Here is an 18,544-nt window from a genome sequence, read left to right as displayed (position 1 = left end):
CCACGGTGAGCTTGGGGGGACCCTCCAGCACTGGGACCGAGAAGAGCTCAGGGAAGGAGAGGAGAGGGGAGGACTGTGACTCTGAGGGCACTGGGAAGTGGCTTTGGGTTTGTCAAGATATTGGAGTTCCAGCCATGTGGGTGCTCACCATGCACTGTCACTGTCACTGCTGCTGACCGTGACTGCCAGGACCCCACCAAGCCCTCACATCTGTAGCGGCCGCTGTGGTGCAGCTGCAGAGGTGAAAGGGACAGCTCAGTCCCCCTGAGGGACCCCCTGATTTCCTTCTCCTCCCGGTAAAATCGCACCCTGGTGAGATGGTTGTCCTGCCGGCACCGGCAGCGCAGTGTCAAGGTGTCCCCCTCCAGCAGTGCCCGTGCTGGCACCTGCAGCACCAGCTGGTCTGTGGGACAGGAAGGTCACATCTCACTGATGAGACTGTTCTGAGGTGGGTGCCCATAGCACCGGGGACGTGTGGGTTCTCTGGGGTGCTCTGGGGTGCACTGGGATGTCCCTGTGTGCAGGGGACTGGCTCTTGTCACTCGAGGGGTGTGAGGCCATCCACGGAATGGAGCCCACCCTTACCGCTCTGGGGCCCCCATGATCATTAAAGAACCACCCTCACCATCTAAGACTGTCACGGGGGGGCTGCGCCCAGTGCCAGGTTTGTCACATGTGTAGGTGCCACTCTCGGTGACAGCGAGGTGGTTGTGTCCCTCCTGCCCCCAGCGTCGCCCGTCCTTGTACCAGGTGCTGGCACCGGCAGTCCCCGAGCCCTGGCAGGTCAGTGTCACCCTGTCCCACAGCGCCGCCGGCCTCCAGGGGGGCTCCACCAGGAGCTGGGTGGTCTGGGCACCTGCGGGTGACAGGGGACACCAGCCTGCCAGGGCCAGCGGGGTGCTGGGGACAGCAGGGTGGGGATATGGCATCCCCAGAGGACTCACGAGCAAGGCTGAGGGTCTGGGCTGGAAGGGAGAAGGGACAGGGCTCAGTAGGGGTGTCACCATGGGGACAGAGGCACATGGGGTATGGGGTGTGGTGGCTGTCCCCAAAGTGTCCCCGTGGGGACAGATGCTCTTGTGGAAAATTGTGTGGGTGGTCCCCAAAAGCCTGGACAGGCAGGGGGATATGTCTGTGTCACAGCCACCCATGCACCACATCCATGTGGCACAGACACTTTGGGAACAGGTACGCCGAGGTCGCCCCGGGCTGAGGCAGAACATGGGGACACTGTGGACACCGTGGGCATGAGGACACCACGGACACAGCCCATGCTGGCCCAGGTCGGCCCCACCTGCTCATGATCCCATCCCCATGATCCCATCCCCATGGCCACATCCTCACTGTTCTTGTCCCTGCCAGTCCCTGCATCCCAGATCCCTTGTCCCTATTCCCAAAGCTACCTGAGCCCAAAGGTGCCAGTCCCCACATTCCTGTCTCCACATCCCCATCCCCAAATTACTGACCCCTCTTCCTGTCCCCAAAGCCACCCTACATCCCCAGCCCTACCCAGGTCCACTGTGGGTATCATGGACTGGCTCTGCTGGCATTGGGGACCTCAGGGGACCCCACAGCCCCCCTGTGCCCCCTTCCCTCCTCATTCCTGGGGTGTCATGACTGTGCCCAGGGCACTTACCCCACAGGAGCAGCGCCACCTTCCCGGCCATCCCGTTGTCCCCAGCCATGTGCACTGGCTGTCACTCGCTGCTGTGGCCACCGCTCCCCTGGCTGGCGGCTCTTCGGATGAAGGGGAAGGAAGCGAGGTCAGGTCTTGACCTCATGCGTAGGTGGCCCTTAGTGGGGGCAGGGTGGGAACAGGCTGGGGACACGGGTGGGTGGGACAAAATGGGTCATGGTGTTCCCAGGAGTTGGGAATTTGGTGGTTTTTGGGAGGCAGGAATGGGGTCACTGGTAAATGGGGTCCTGAGGAGGGGGAATATCCAGCAATGGGGGTGCCATTGGAATGAGCGTCTCCATACCTGGGGGGACTCAGGGATGGGAGTCCCAGGGGAATGTGGGCTCCAAGGATTTGAGTTCATTGGATGGGGAATTGTGGGTCCTAGGAAGATTTCAGGGGATGGAATGAACGGGAAGGGGTTCCTTGGGAATGTGGTGCTGGGCCATGGAGTTGCTAGGGAATGTCGGTGTTGGGATGGGGGCTGCAGAGAGAGTGGGACATAAGGAATGGAGGTCCCATGTTTCCGTTCCCGGGGGAATGGGGGTGCCAGGGATGGGCAGTGGCTGGGTGAGCCCATGGGTTGCAGCTCCTTCCCTGGGTGCTTCAGATTTTGGGGTGACCCAGAGCCAGCTCCACCCCCACATGGTGCCAGTGTTCAGGGTGTCACCCCAGAGAGATTCTGAGCTGCTCTGGGTCTGTGCCCTCCCGCCTCCAGTGATTTTTCCCTCTCTTTATTCCATTTCCATCATTTTGCCCCTCAATTTCACAAGCCCCCAGTTCGTGCCTTGATCGCCCTTGGGGGCACCTGGAGCAGGGAACAGGCTGGGGGAAGACCAGCATGGGGGAAGCAGGGGTGAGGGGTCTGCAGGGAGGGCTGGGGAGGCTGTGGGGGATGGGGGAGTCCAGCTTTTACCCCCCAACACTTTCACTTTCTGTCTCCTGCAGAAGAAGGAAAAGGCCATTTGACACCTTTCTCACATGGGGGGGATGGGTTCTGTCCTTAGGGGGCACATCCAGGGGGCTCCTGTCTTAGGGGGATTCTGTCCTGGGGGGATCCTGTCCCAGGGGGGACACATGCTGGGGAAGAGGGTCCTGTCCTGGAGCTTGGCAGCTTCAGAGGGGTCCAGACTTCTTCATTTTTGCCTGTCCCCTGCAGGATCTGAGACAGCAAGAGCAGCTGGGGAATGGAACCCTGAGCAGGAAGGAGCTCCCAAACTCCTGCTCCTTGAAGCCAGTGGCCATCCAAGGGTGGGGCCAAGCCATGGCCCAGCCCCACTGCACAGGGATGGCCATTGCCCAGCTCTGCTCTAGCCAGCCCCAGGTGGCAGCCAGCACCTGAGGGTCCCCATTGTCCCCTTGGCTTTGATTCTGGCAGCTTTAGAACTGCAGCAGAGGTGAGAATTCTGTGGGGTCGGAAAAGGCCCGCCTGTGGTTTGGTCAGCTCTGCAGAAAGCACAAAACCCAAAGAGAGCTCAAGCAGTGGCTCTGTGAGGGCCTTTGATGGTTTTCAGAGCAGGGCTGACTGGAAACCCCCACGGCAGGGGCAGCTGTGGGGGGAACCAGCCTGGAAATGCAGCAATTGATCCTTTGTTCCTCTTTGTAAGGGACAGAGAGAACCACAAAACTAGTGCAAATTGCACAACAATATGCCAACAACCTTCCTGGGAACCTCCTTCTTGAACAAAATCTGCAGCCTTGAGGAACCTCATGGAAAGAATGCTTGGATTCCGACTTTGTCCACAAAAATAGAGAGAAAAATGTGGAAGTATCGGTCAGTGGCTCTACCCGTGGCCGTGGTGGCGCTGTGGGGAGTGACCCTGTGTGGATTCCAGGTGTCCCCAAAGCTGCTCCATCCTTGCCCTCCTCACCTGCGTGAAAGGCTGAGGCTTTGCAGGAATTGTGGTGTAAAGTCACCAGAGGTTCTGCTGTGGACCCGAGACCTGCCTGGGGTCAGGTGCTGCCTTCCTTCCATTCAGGATCATGGAGAGCTGATGCGGGTGTTGTGCAGGGCATGTGCCTGGCCCCGGGACACTGCTACGCTGCCAGTGGGCACTTTGATCCAACCTGTTGCCTTGGCGGCTTGTGTCTACTGCTGGTGGTGGTGCCGGGAGCGATTGGTGCCCGTGAGTTTGCAAAAGGAGCGATTTCCCCTCCTCCCTCCTGTCCGAGGCCACCATGGCCCCTGAGGGGATGGAGCTGGACCGGGGCGCCCCCCGCTGGCCGGGAGTGCTCTCTGCAGCGCCCCCAGCTGGCCGCGGTTATAACTGCCACAAAAACCAACTGCGCTGAGTGGGACGGAAAGTTCTGGGTTTGTGTTGTTTGTTCTGTCATGGTTTATACGTTTCCCAGAAAAGAGCTGTTATTCCTTTTCCTACAGTTCTGCCTGATATCCCAAAAATCTTGGAAATTAAAAAGGAGGTTTAGAGATGGGTCTTCTTATTCCAGGAAGGTTCCTACTTTCCTTGGCAGATATTTCTCATTTAAATGAGTTGCCAGCTGCTGGGTTCCAGCATGGATGGGACAGACACCCGAAGAGGAGACACGGTCAGGCACTTGCCCACCTCATGCTCTGCCTTTTAAGCCAGCTGGGACACCAAGGGCCCTCTTCCCAGGCGGCACTTCTGGTCACTCGGCCACTCAGGAGCTGGCTTTGGCAGAGTGTCACACTGTCCCCAGCGTGCCACAGCTGACAGACTGATGGACAGATGGAGCCCTGTCTCACCAAAAGCAAGGCCTGACCCATCCCTGCCACACACAGGTGTTCCAAAATGTCTTCAGTCATGAAACTTTTCCTGTCTCTGACATCCCACCCTGTGCCCTGCCCTGATCCTGACTGTCCTGGAAAAGGGGGAGGCTTTGGAACCACCTCAGGGCCTTTGTGTCATCCTGGTGTGGGGAACATGGCAGAGGAGGGGTTTGGGACAGGGGAGAAGAAAATCTAGAGCCTCCTGAAGGCTGATTTGGCCATCAGAGCACGGAAGGTCCAGGGCTCTGCCAGATTCCTCTGGTGGAGGAAACGTGATGTGGGGAAAGTGTTCGGGGATTGTTCTTTGTTGGTGGCTTTCCCCGGAAATCGTTCTTTGTGTGACAATTTGGACTCTGAACCCAAGCATCCCTGAAGCCCCGCGGAATTCATGAACATCCCCAGTACCCTTGACAAACTCAGTCTCAAGAGCGCAAAGCCCAGCACGGACAGAGACCCCCAGATACCACCAGGACTCCTGAAAGAACCATCAACATTCCTGCAGGACCCTCCGCTGTCTCCCCAAATCCTTCAGGACCCCCAGACATGGTCACAATTCTGGGGCTGTGGGTGCTGCCCTATCGCTCCCCAACTCTGGGGGCCTCTACATCTCCCTGGGAGCCCTGTCCCCCCATTGTCACCCACCCACACGGTGCCACTGGTGCCAGGTCACAATGACACCCACAAGGAGGAGCAGGAAGAAAAGGGCTCCACCAACACCTGCTGCCACTGCATGAAACAGATGGGGAAACATCAAGGTCACCCATTAGCCCAGGAGACCAGCACTCCCTGGTGACCCCATGTGACCCCACCTGTGACCCAGGGTGAGCCAGGTGTCACCTCCAGGGCCAGCTGAGGGCTGAGTGCCTGGAACATGCAGTGCCCATCCTGTCTCAGCTGGTTGGTAGCCACGCACTGGTAGGTGCCCGAATGTCCCACATCGATGTCCCTGAGCTCCAGGAGGGGACCCCGGGCCACCTGCTGCCCATTGTGCAGCCAGGTGAAGGTGACAGGGGCTGAGCCCACCTGCAGTGAGCAGCGCAGGGTCACGTTGTCACCTGCACGCACCTGGTGTGGCAGCGGGCCAGCGGTGATGGTGGCATTGGCCATGGGCACTGCGGGGACAGAGACAGGGCTGGCACCTGGCGAGGTGGGATGGGGTTGCGGTGGGTGGGGTCATCCCCAGCCCGAGGGTCCTGCTCACCCAGGATGGTGACATTCAGGGGGTCACTCTCGGCCACGCTGTTCCCATCACTGACCCGGCACCAGTACTGGCCGCTGTCATTGTCCCCAGAGTGGAGCAGCTCCAGGTTGTGGCCAGGGCCCAGCAGTGCCCCTGAGCCCTCCCGGTGCCAGGAGAAGGACAAGGGACCTGTCCTCACAGCCACCTCACAGCTCAGCACCAGGCTGTCCCCGAGTGCCACCTGTCCCACAGGTGGCTGTACTGAGAGGGACACCCTTGGGAGTGGGACCCCTGTGGATGGACCCAGAAGGGATTGGGGACTCAGGAAGGGTGGGAGACACAGGAGGGGAAAAGAGGGGATTAGAAGGGCACAGACAGAATCCCAGTGAGCAGAAGGGGACCCTAGGAGTCATGTTGGGACCTAAGGACAATGGTGAGACCCCATGGAAAGGTGCAGAGACCCAGGCAGGGATGGGGAACCACAAGAGACACTGAGGAGTCTCAGGGAATGATTTGGGGTTTATAGATAGGCTGGAGGACCCATGGAAGGAAGGGAGAGCAGAGGGTGGAGCAGGGACCTTGGGAAGGGTGGGGAATCCAGGGAGGGATGGGGAGGACAAAGAGAGGGATGAGGGATCAGGAGGGGGAACTGGGCAGTCATGGAGGAAACCAAGAGGGACTTTTTGGGTGACCCAGGGAGGAGTAAAGGGAGGGATAAAGGATTCAGGCAGGGATAGGAAATCCTTGAAGTATGTTGGGCTTCCCTGTCCCCATGGTTGCACTCACTGTGTACTGTCACTGTCATCGTCTTCGACACACTCCACTTTGACACCACTTTGCTCACCCGGCCCTCACAATGGTAGTTGCCGCTATGGTGCTGCTGCAGAGGGGACAGGGACAGCTCGGTGCCATCACGGAGGCCCTCCAGTTTCTTCCCCTCAGGGTAAAATGACACCGAGGTGACCGTGTTGTTCCACCAGCTCCGGCAGTGCAGTGTCACCGTGTCCCCCTCCAGCAGCGTCCGTGCTGGCACCTGCAGCACCAGCCCGTCTAGGGGACAGAGGGGTCCTGTCCTACCTGATGGCACTGAGACCCCCCAATTGGATGCACCAGGGGTCCCCAATTCCAACAGGGTTCCCCCACATTGGGATGTTCTGGGATGTCCCCAAAGAAGGGGACAGGCTCTGGCCCCACAGGAGGTGACCCATGGAGTGGAGACCACCCAGAGCCCTCGGGGTCCCCGCAGGTGCCTGGCTGGGGGACACCTGAAACCCCCTCACCCTCTAAGACTCTCACAGCAGGGCAAAGCCCGGTGCCGGGTCTCTCATAGGTGTAGGTGCCACTCTCGGTGACAGTGAGGCAGTCAGGTCCCTGCTGCCCCCAGCGCCGTTCATCCTTCTACCAGGTGGTGGCACTGGCGGTCCCCGAGCCCTGGCAGGTCAGTGTCACCCGGTCCCACAGCACCCTCGGCCTCCAGAGGGGCTTTACCAGGAGCTGAGTGGTCTGAGCACCTGTGGGTGACAGGGGACACCAGCCTGCCAGGGCCAGTGTGGGGCTGGGGACAGCAGGGTAGGGCCATGGCATCCCCCGAGGACTCACCAGCAAGGCCGAGGGTCTGGGCTGGAAGGGAGAAGGGACAGGGCTGGGTGGGGGTTGCACTGCAGGGAAAACAGCACAGGGGCACAGGGTGTGGGGGCTGTCCCCAAACTGTCCCTCTGTGGACAGCAGTTCTTGTAGAAAAGTGTGTCAGAGTGGCCCCCAAAGATTTGGAGAGGCAGGGGAACATGTCTGTGTCACAGCCACCTGTGCACCACATCCCTGTGCCACAGACACCTTGGGACTATGGACACTGAGGCCACCATGGGCTGAGGCAGAACATGGGGACACTGAGGACACCCTGGGCAGGAGGACACCACAGACACAGCCCATGCTGGCCCAGGTCACCCCCACCAGCTCATGATCCCATCCCCATGATCCCATTCCCATGGCCACATCCTCACTGTTCTTGTCCCCTTCTGTCCCTGCATCCCAGTTCCCTTGTCCCTATTCCCAAAGCTACCTGAGCCCAAAGGTGCCAGTCCCTACATTCCTGGCAACACATCCATGTCCCCAAATTCCTGACCCCTGTTCCTTTCCCCAAAGCCACCTCAACATCCCTTTTCCCACACAGGTCCCAGTGGGTAACAAGGACTGGTGCTGCCGGCATTGGGGACCTCAGGGGACCCCACAGCCCCCCTGTGCCCCTCCCCTCCCCATCCCTGGGGTGTCAGGCCCATGCCCGGGGCACTCACCCCACAGGAGCAGCGCCACCTTCCCAGCCATCCAGTGTCCCCAGCCATGTGCACTGGCTGTCACAGCACACTGGCCATGTGCTGTGGCCACCGGTCCCCTGGCTGGCGGCTCTTCAGATGAAGGGGAAGGAAGCGAGGTCACGTCTGTCCCCATGCATTGGTGGCCCTTGGTGAGAGCAGGGTGGCCACAAGCTGGGGACAGGATGGGGACAAGGCTGCATAATATGGGGACATGGCGGGGATGGTGTTGCCAGGAGTAAGGGGCTCAGGGGATGTGGGGAACCAAGGATGGGTGTCCAGGAGAATGGGGGTCCAGAGGAATTGGGGTCTCCATGCCTGAGGGCATTCAGGGATGGGTGTGCTGTGGGAACATTGTCCCCCTGAGGGATTTGGGGTCATGGAATGTGGGTCCAGGGGTGGGGGGTGCAGGTGGAATAAAGGGGACCTTGGGAATAGGGGTCCTGGGGGAAGAAGCAGCCCATGGGATGGGATCAAGGCAATGGTGGTGGCGGGCAATGGCAGTCCTGGGATGGGGGTCCCCAAAGAGGGGAGACCAAGGCAATGGGGGTCCCATGGTTGGGTTCCCATGGGAATGGGGGTGCCAGGGATGGGCAGTGGCTGGGTGGGCATGGGGGTCACAGCTCCTTTCCAGGGTGCCTCAGATTTTGGGGTGACTCAGAGCCCAGCAAAGCCCTATCACTGAAGCACCCCAGGCCTGTCCTGGGAGTCTCTGTGTCCCTGCCCCACACACCCTCAGGTCAGGTCCCCCCATTTCCTGGCTCAGCAATCCCAGGCAACACTTGAAGACCAGTTGATTCAGACCAAAGCCATAGAATAAAACCAAAAATCTTTCCCACACCATTATTTTCCCAATAGGTAAAAACTCAGTGAAAATACAACTGGCAAGGTATAAATGCTCTGCTTTATAGAATCCATTGCTTTCCCAATAAGTCACTCACAAAAAAAAAAAACTGCAAACAAATCACAATGAAATGAGAGTTTTCAGTTCTCTATAGGAGCCCAATGGCACATACCACAGCAGCGTTTGCTTGTGGATAACACAGAGTAGGGAATCACCCTGAGTGTCCAAGAGCTCCATGGGATTTTCCCTGCCTGCGGGGTAGCAACCCAGCCCTGAAGGAAGCCTTTTCTTGGGCCATCTTTAGGAACTCTCCCGATTTTGCTCATTCCCACCCTGAAACTTGATTGACTTCCCTTGTAGGAAGGGGAAAAGCTCTGTCCATCCCTGGGACAGTGCACAGGAATCTGTGGAAATGCCCCAGTGTGCCTCAGGGTCCAAATGATCAATTGCTGCATTTCTGGACTGGTTCCCTCGCAGGTGCCCCTGCAGGGGTTTTTCCAGCCAGCCCTGCTCTGAAAACCATCAAAGGCCCTCACAGAAACACTGCTTGGGCTCTCTTTGGGGTTTTGTGCTTCTTGCAGGGCTGAGCAAACCACAGCTCAGCTCATCCTGTGGGGGGGCCTTTTTCCACCCACAGAATTCTCACCTCTGTAGCAGCTCTAAAGCTGCAGAATCAAAGCCAAGGCAGCAAGGGGGATCCTCAGGTGCTGGCTGCCCCCTAGGGCTGGGCAGAGCAGTGCTGGGCAATGGCCATCCCTGTGCAGTGGGGCTGGGCCATGGCTGGGCCCCACCCTTGCATTGACAGTGGTCCCCAGGATGTGCCACCCCTGGGACAGGCACCCGGCCAGGAATGTGCAGGGACATTTCTGGAACTGCTACACCCCCGTGACAGGACCCCCCATGCCAGGATGTGTCACCCCTGGGTCAGGATCCCCCAGCTGAACTCCAGAGGAGTTTGAGGCCTTTGAGGACAGAAGCCCCCTGTATGTGCCCCCCTAGAAATGGAGAATGACCCCTTTTCCCATCTGACTCTCAGCACAAACAGCCTCTTCCCTCTCCTCCAGGACAAAGAAAGTGAAAGTGTTGAGCAGGAACAGCCCAGCACCTCCATCCCCCAAAGCCTCCTCACCCTTCCCTGCACCCCCTGCTCCCCATTTCCTCCCTCTCCTGGGTCCCCCAACCCGTTCCCTGCTCAGGTGCACCCCAGGATTGCTGAGCCAGGAACCGGGGGTGAAGGGATATGGCAAAAAGTAAGAAGAATAAGGAAGAAAGAGAAATAAAGAGAGGAAAATGTCAGGGTCAGGCGAGGACACAGAGGCCGATATACCCAGGGTCCCCATGCAATGCCTGGCCAGGAAACGAACACCCCAGGGGTGATTATGCGGGGCCTAGCCTCACCCCAAAATCTGAGGCACCCAGGGAATGAGCTGTGACCCCCATGTTCCCCCCCACACTGCCCAACCCTGGCACCCCCATTCCTCTGGGACCCCAACCTTGGAACCCAATTTCCTTCTGCCACCCCTTCCCTGAGACCCCCATCCCTGGACTGCAATTCCCCAGGATCTCCAACCCCAAGGAACACCATCCCAGTAATTCCAGACCATGGGACACCACTGCCCTTGGGGACCTTTATTCTCCCAGGACCACCATTCTCACAGGGTCCCCCTTTTCCCTGGCACCCCCATTTCATGATGCAAAAAATCCCAGGAGGCCACATTGTTCTGGGACCCTCATCCACAAGTCTGAGTCTAGCCAAACCTTGGGACACCCATTTTACCTGGGACCACATCCCTGGGCACCCCATTCTCCTGGACACTCATCCCTGGCTCCCTACACAGCCTTAGACTCCAAATTGTGGCAACACAATGTCCCCACCATGTCCCACCATCCCCCACCATGTCCCCAGACTATGCAGCCTTGTCCCCAGCCTGTCCCCAGCTTGTGGCCACCCTGCCCCCACCAAGGGCCACCTACATGTGGGGACAGACGTGACCTCGCTTCCTTCCCCTTCATCCGAAGAGCCGCCAGCCAGGGGAGCGGTGGCCACAGCAGCGAGTGACAGCCAGTGCACATGGCTGGGGACAACGGGATGGCCGGGAAGGTGGCGCTGCTCCTGTGGGGTGAGTGCCCCGGGCAGGGGCCTGACACCCATGGGATGGGCTGTGGTGAGGCAGAGAGCGGTGGGGAGGGGGCACAGGGGGGCAGTGCGGTCCCCTGAGGTCCCCAATGGCAGCAGAGGCAGAACAGGGCGTGGAGCTCAGTGTGAGCAGAGATTTAGGGTGGCTTTAGGGACAGAAATAGGGCAACTGAGATGTGGAGACAGGAATAGGGGGATAGAGATATGGGGACAAATATGTGGCAGAAGGAGCCTTGGGGTTTGTGGACTGTGGGGATTGGGGCAGGTGAACAGGGATACTGGGACATGGAATGGGGCCATGTAACATGCAGATGTCACCTGGCCATGGGGAAAGGTGCCATTGGAATGGGATCATGGGCATAGGGCCATGGGACTTGGCCGTGGGGACAGGTGCTGTAGGGCTGGTGGAGGTGGGCAGTGCAAACATAGGGTGTCCACAGTGTCCCCATCACCCTCACCCAGCCCTGTCCCTTCTCCCTTCCAGCCCAGACCCTCAGCCTTGCTGGTGAGTCCTCGGGGAATGCCAGGTCCCCACCCCACTGTCCCCAACCCTGCAATGGCCCTGGCAGGCTGGTGTCCCCTGTCACTCGCAGGTGCCCAGACCACCCAGCTCCTGGTGGATCCCCCCTGGAGGCCGGCGGTGCTGTGGGACTGGGTGACACTGACCTGCCAGGGCTCGGGGACTGCTGGTGACACCACCTGGTACAAGGATGGGCAGCGCTGGTGGCACGAGGGAGGCGACCATTTCACTGTCACTGAGAGTGGCACCTACACGTGTGAGAGACCTGGAAGTGGGTGCAGCCCACCCGTGAACGTCTCTGACGGTGAGGGTGGTTTGTGTCTCCAGCTTGGCACCCACGGGAACCCCGAGGACTCTGGATGAGCTCTATTCCATGGGTCACTCTCTGGTGTGACCAGAGAGTGTCCCCTATACAGGGGGACATCCCAGAGCATCCCACTATGGGGGGACCCTCGTGTTGAAATTGGGGAAACCTGGTGTGCTGCCTTTGACCCAATATCGGGGTCCTGATGATGTGATGGCATCAGGAGACCTTCTGTGATGTGACGGCACCCTCTGCCCCCCAGACCAGGTGGTGCTGCAGGTGCCGGCGCGGGCACTGCTGGAGGGGGAAACTTTGACACTGCGTTGGCGGTACAGGCAGGAGATGTCGGTCATTTTGGTGCTCTTCTACCACGAGGAGACGGAACTGAGAGTGCTCCACAATGGGACCGAGCTGTCCCTGTCCCCTCTGCAGCTGAAACACAGGGGCCGCTACCACTGCAAGGCCTGGGTGAAAAATGGGGTATCACAGAAATGGGAGGAGTCAGTGCCGGTGACAGTGACAGTGCTTGGTGAGCACCTCACAGCCGCCACCCCGACAGCCCCATAGCGCCTCCCCAGGGATTCGGGGTCACTGTTTCCAATGCCCCCATTTCCTGCCCTGAGATTGTCCGGGGACCAGTGCTGGAGGGTCCCCCCGAGCCCACCCAGGGGTCCCCCCTCACTCTCAACTGCCTCAGCACCCCCAGCCCCCTGCGGCCCCGAGCCCCCCTCCTGCACGTGTTCTACTGGGATGGGCAGGTCGTGGGGGGCCTGCAGGGGTCCCCGCAGCTGCTGGTGCCCGTTGTGGGGGTCTCCCTCTCAGGGAATTACAGCTGCCAGGTGCGCTCCCGGGGGGAACCGTGCGGAAAAGCCACACCCAGCTCAGCGTCACGGTCCGCAGTGAGTGCGGAGATGGGCACGGGGAGCCCTCACAGCCTCCTCTAGTCTCCTTTCCTGGGCATCTCCATGTCCCTCAGACACCATGCTTGTGTCCTCCGCCTCTGCTCTGTGTCCCCTCACCCCTCTGTGGTGTGACCCCATCCAAAACATCCCCCATCACACCCACCCCCTTTATCCCTACCCACCCACACCAGGTGCCAGCCCCTCCCTGTGCTCTCAGCCCATTCTCTGTCCCCACAGTGCCCGTGGCCAATGCCACCATCACCCTTGGAAGCCTATCACACCAGGTGTGTGCAGGTTACCCCGTGACCCTGCGCTGCTTGGTGTAGGTGGGCTCAGGCCCTGTCGCCTTCACCTGGCTGCACAATGGGCAGCAGCTGGCCCGGGGTCCCCTCCTGGAGCTCAGGGCAGTCGATGTGGGACATTCAGGCACCTACCAGTGCATGGCCACCAACCAGCTGGGACAGGACAGACACCGTGTGTTCCGGGCACTCAGCCCAGAGTTGGCCCTGTTGGTGACACCATGGGGACACAGGGACAAAGGTAAGGTCACACAGGGTCATTCAGGGTCGAAGGATCCTTGAGGTTCTGGGTGATCCTGATGTGTCCCCCTCTGTTTCTTGCAGTGGCCGCAGGGGTCGGTTGGGCCCTTTTGTTCCTGCTCCTGCTCGTGGCTGTCATTGTGGCCTGGTACCAGTGGTACCATGTGGGTGGGTGACAAGGGGTGGATGAAGGTTGTGGAGAGAGGTGGGAAGGCCCCTAGAGAAGGGGGGCTATAGGGCAGCACCCATGGCCCCTGGCTTGGGAGGGGCTGAACCCCCAGTGTCCATGGCTCAGAGCAGTTGGAGGTTCCTGCAGAGATGTTGGGGGTTCTGTCAGCGTCCCTCCATGCCAGACTCGGGGATCTGGGGGCTCAGGGCGTTGGTGCAAGTGGGGTGGGTCAGGGATACTGGGGGGGCATCAGGGATACTGGGGGGTCTGGGGAGAATTGTCTGCCTGGTGGCAGTTCACCATTCCCAAGGGTGGATGGGGGCCCCAGGGTCTCCAAAGTCACCCCTCCAGTTTTCCTTTGCAGATGCCAGGAAGCACCAAGAAAGGTGAGTGCAGCCTCCAGCCATGATACACCTTTTACCCAAACCCCCAGCACCTCCCATCCCCTTCCACACTACCCCCTTATTCCCACAGGGCCCCTCCAGACCCCCTGGAATCCCCGGTGGAGGATCCTCAGGCGACGTACATGGAGCTGCAAAGGCACCCATGGGAACCCAGTGACATTTATGACAATCTACACCAAAAGTTGTGATACTCTGGGAAGCGGGAGGCACTGGGTGACACTGGGGGTACTCCCTCCATGGCTCCTGTGGTTGCCCATCCTTCCAAGGGAGGTGGTCATGGCTCAGGGGGAGGCTACACAGGGCACCCTGTGCTCCCCATTTCCTCTCCCAGTACCCCCAAGGGCTCCCCCATCCCTTTGCTTGTACCTGCAGGGGCTCCCCAGCCCCATCCAAGTGCCCAAGTACCCTCAGGGACTGCCCCATTCTCTCCCCACAGTGCTTGCAGTACACCCAGGGGTTCCCCATTCCCCCTCCCACTACCCCTGTCCCATCCCACTGGAAAAGGGGGAGTTGGGGAGGATTGTTGCTGAAAGGTTTCTCGGGTGAAAATGAAGCACAAAGATGGCAATATTATATCTGAGAACTGTTTATTGATAAAGGAGGGTAAGTGTTCTTACTGAATGTGGAGAGGGGAGCAGAAGGGGAAAAGGATAGAGAGAGAAACAGAAGACAGGGACAGCGTTACCGCAAGGAGCCCGGGCGCTCGGTGGGCATCAGCTTGGCGGATGGAGTGTGTGTGCTGCAAGCCAGGGCGAGCCCACATGGCTTTTGTGAGTGGCTGGGCGTGATTTCCAAGGACGGCACCTGCGTGTCTCTGGCATGGGCGAGCGATGGCTGCAGGCTGGCTGCTGCGGGCTGGCTGCAGGCTGGTGCTGCAGCACTGGTGGCTCTGGGCTGGCTGCCGTGGGCTGGGGCTGCAGTGGGCAGGTGCAGCAGGCTCGGGGCTGTGGGCAGCATGGGAAATGCAGCAGAGTCAGCGGGTGGGTGCAGGCAGCATCCGCTCCATTTGGGAGCAATGAAGGAATGTCCAGGACGAGCAGGAAAGAGCTGCCTCATGGAAGCAGCGAAGCAGGGAAGAACGTGTGTGGACAGGGAAGAAGAAGCACCGGGAGGAAAAGGCGGTGTGGGGGTATTATCAGTGGTATTTTTGCCCAACATCTGGGAGGAATGATGCATCTGACTTCATCTCATCAGAAGGCTAATTAAGTACTTTATTATACTATATTATTGTATATTATATTACATTACATCTAAACTTAATCTGCCAAGCACTCAACTGCACTCCACTGAACACAATCTCATGACTGTCAGCCCACAGTCCCCACACACACACACCTGCATTCAATTGGTCAGTGAATCAAAACACACCAGAATCCAATCACAAATTCCCTTCAGGTAAACAATCTTCCACAATGCATTCTACTTGTCAACAACACAGGGGCAGTAAATGAGATAAGAATTGTTTGGATCATTCTTTGCCTCTCCCAGTGCTTCTCCCCGGTTCAGAGAATGTGAATCCCACAGGGGAGGATGGCCAAACTGGCCCTCCGAGCAAGCCCCTGGTCCCTCCAAGAAACCCAAAGCATAATGCTCCTGTTGTGTCACAGTTAGCTGCTTTTACTTGCAAAGGCTCCTCTCACAGCCTGATTTCCCTGGCACTTTTCCCCAGACATTTTTCCCAGGCATCTGTCCCACCAGCATGTGGGGGTCACTCACATCCCGATCACTGATGCTTTCTCTCCCCTGATTCTCTGTTGTGTGAAGCCTCGCCTAGGACATGGTTCCCAGCACATGGACAACCCACAGAGTCATTTTTCACCTCATGTGTAACATATGTTGAGACATAAATCAAAATCAGATTTGGTCCTCTTTACCCCGATGTGCTTAGTAGCTCTGCAATCCCCCTTCCAGTGCTCCCAATGACGTGGCTTACTGGTGCCCGTCCCAGTTCCAAGGGGGCACAGGACCTGGTTCCCTGCTCCTGGGACAAAAATGCAGATCTTTGGTTAAACTGGCAGAAATGGTATTTCTTTGTTCAGCTGTGTCAAGGAAGCTGAACAAGGTGGGAACCTCGCTTGAAAAGGAAAACACGACCCCCTTCTCTCTGAACTATTATAACTTTGGAAATTACAGGGCTTTTAGGTAAATATGTGGGAACAGGAATAACAGTTCTTTACTGGTAGATATTGACAGAAACAAGTTAATGGAAGCTGACTTTTACTGGATATTATATGAATTGATATTATATTATTGATTATACTGTTGAATAAATATTGTGATGTTGCTCAGATAGTGAAAAGTATTGTGGAGTGGCTGATGTTGTTGTGTTGGCTGGGAGTGCTCCCTTCAGCGCCCTTTGCTGGCCGCGGTTATAACTGCCACAAAAACCAACAGCGCTGAGCGGGAGGGAAAGTTCTGGATTTGTGTTGTTGGTTCTGTTCTGGTTTATCAATTTCCCAGGAAAGAGCTGGTATTCCTTTTCCTACACTTTGGCCTGGAAGCCAGATCATCATTGAAATTAAAAAAAATTCTGAGATGGGTTTTCCATTCCAGGAATTTTCCCCAGTTTCCTTGGCAGATATTTCTCATTTAAATGAGTTGCCAACTTCTGGGTTCCTGCCTGGATGGGACAGGCACGCCATGAGCAGATACGGTCAGGGACTTGGCTACCTCATGCTCTGCCTTTTAAGCCAGTTGGGTCACCAAGGGCCTTCTCCCCAGCTGGCACTTTTGGTCATCCAGCCACTCAGGAGTTGTTTTTGTCAAAGCGCCACACTTTCCCCAGTGTGCCATGGCTGACAGATGATGGACAGACTGTTGTGGTGTGCTGTAATGTCCCATTTTAGACTTCCAGGTAACTTCCCCAGGTGTGCCTGTACCTCTCTCCTTCCCCCTAGCCCCCATGCTGAGTAAGTCCTGTCAATCAGGCTCAACATTCCAGCAAGGCATCGTGTGATTGGTCAAGTTCAAAGGATGCCCCTCAGGCCCAGGGGTCATTGGCCTGACTGGGTGTCATCTTCCCCTGAGACCCTGCCCCTCTCACCGGGTTGGTGGCTCACCTGTACCTCCCCTCGCCCTGTCCCTGAGCGTAAAAGGTGAATCAGATCATGCGGCAAAGATTTCTGTTGGAGCAGTTGCTCACATTCAGACCTCTGTAACCATGGAATAAACCTCTGGACATTAAACCCTCCAGCAGAATCCTCTCCTTTTTCTCTTCACCATCACTTGAAGCTATTCCTCCTGAGGTAAACGGGGTTCCTAACAAGCCTGGACTTGTTCAGTGCCCAGCTGCAATCTCCAGCAAGCCAAGGTATCTCTGGGGTGATACACCGCAGTTGCTGCCTTTGGCCCAGCAGCAAGGGTCAGACTGGCCCAGGCACAATCTAACTGGTAATATTGGGATTTATATTCAAATAACAGACGGCGCCCTGTCTCACCAAAAGCAAGGCCTGACCCACCCCTGCCACACACAGCTGTTCCAAAATATCTCCAGACTTCAAATTTTTCCTGTCTCTGACACCCTGCCCTGTGCCGTGGCCTGATTTTGACTGCCCTGGGAAAGTGGGAGGCTCAGGAACCTCCTCAGTGCCTTTTTGAGGTCCTCGTGTGGGGAACATGGCAGAGGAAGGGTTTGGGACAGGGGACAAGAGAATCCAGAGCCTCCTGAAGGCCACTTTGGCCATCAGAGCAAGGAAGGTCCAGGGCTCTGCCAGATTCCTCTGGTGGAGGAAATGTGATGGGGGAGGGAAGTGTTCGGGGATTGTTCTTTGTTGGTGGTTGTGCCTGGAAATCGTTCCTTGTGTGACAATTTGGACTCTGAACCTTGTTGCTGTTGCTGTTGATTTGGTTCTTTCATTGCTGATTCAGGAAATTTTTCTTCTCTCAAACTTTTGGAATCTTTGTGCCTCCATGGGGAGCGGTAGGGAAAGGGCAGCAGCCCCTGGGTTTTAGTGGCAACACAGAACTGGAGAATCCCATTCCTAAAGCCCCACAAAGGTGAACAAACACCATCGCTGCCAGTTTAACCAAAAAGCTGCATTTTGGACTAAATAAGAAGGAAATGGGTCCAGTGTCCCCTAGCGCTAGGACAAGGCTGGCAAGCCATGGGTGTACTGGGAGCACTGGGAGGGGGAAAGGGGAGCACTGGGTGCCCTGTGCAGCCCCCCCTGACTTGTGGCCATCACCCCAGGCAGGATGGGCCACCATGGGAGCCATGGGACGGGGACTCCCAGTGTCCCATATTGTCACAGCACGTTCCCACGGATGTCACTGGTGTCCTGCAGTCGCCCATGTGGTCCTGGCAGCTCTGCGTGGGTCACCTAGGGGTCCTTGGGGGGGACAGTAAGAGACACCTGGCTTGGGATGACAGCCATGGGTGACATGCCCATGTCCCCACCCATCCCCCATACTCACCCCCTGCCCCCTCATGTCCAGCCCCACCACCTCCTCCAGGGGATAAGGGGGTTCTGGGGGGCCCTGTGGGGATAAGGGGGGGTCTGAGGGGTGTCTGGGCAGGGGGTCAGGCAGAGCCATGGCTGGAACTCCCCACTCACATATCCTGGGATTTCCTGAGAGGTGCAAGAAAAAGAGGATGGGGTGATCATGGGGTCCCCTGGGCCCCAACCCCACCTGGGACCTTTAAATGCCCACTGGAGTCCTGAGCCCCCACCAGACACTGATTTCTACTGGACTGCCAGGCCCCAGCACCCCAAAGCACCCCTGAGGAGCCCCAGAACACCTGAGCCACCCAGGTACTCCAACCCCCTCCCCAGGAACCCTGAACCCCTGAGCACACTCCAGCCTCCAGGAACC

The 18,544-nt window shown here is 57.9% G+C and overlaps 1 protein-coding gene across 1 annotated transcript in view; it reads right to left on the bottom strand.

Moving 5' to 3' along the window:
• Nucleotides 1-18,544, bottom strand: part of LOC134429054 (low affinity immunoglobulin gamma Fc region receptor II-like) — a 75,304-nt gene that overhangs the window by 46,609 nt on the left and 10,151 nt on the right. Inside the window, 2 exon segments of the mRNA XM_063176151.1 lie at nucleotides 6,391-6,654; nucleotides 8,604-8,610. Coding sequence (XP_063032221.1) covers nucleotides 6,391-6,654; nucleotides 8,604-8,610 — 271 coding nt within the window.

This window comes from Melospiza melodia, chromosome 25 (assembly GCF_035770615.1).
Source record: "Melospiza melodia melodia isolate bMelMel2 chromosome 25, bMelMel2.pri, whole genome shotgun sequence".
NCBI lineage: Eukaryota > Metazoa > Chordata > Aves > Passeriformes > Passerellidae > Melospiza > Melospiza melodia.
The sequence above is the reverse complement of the archived record's forward strand: the minus strand, read 5'-3'. Positions and strand labels throughout refer to the sequence as shown.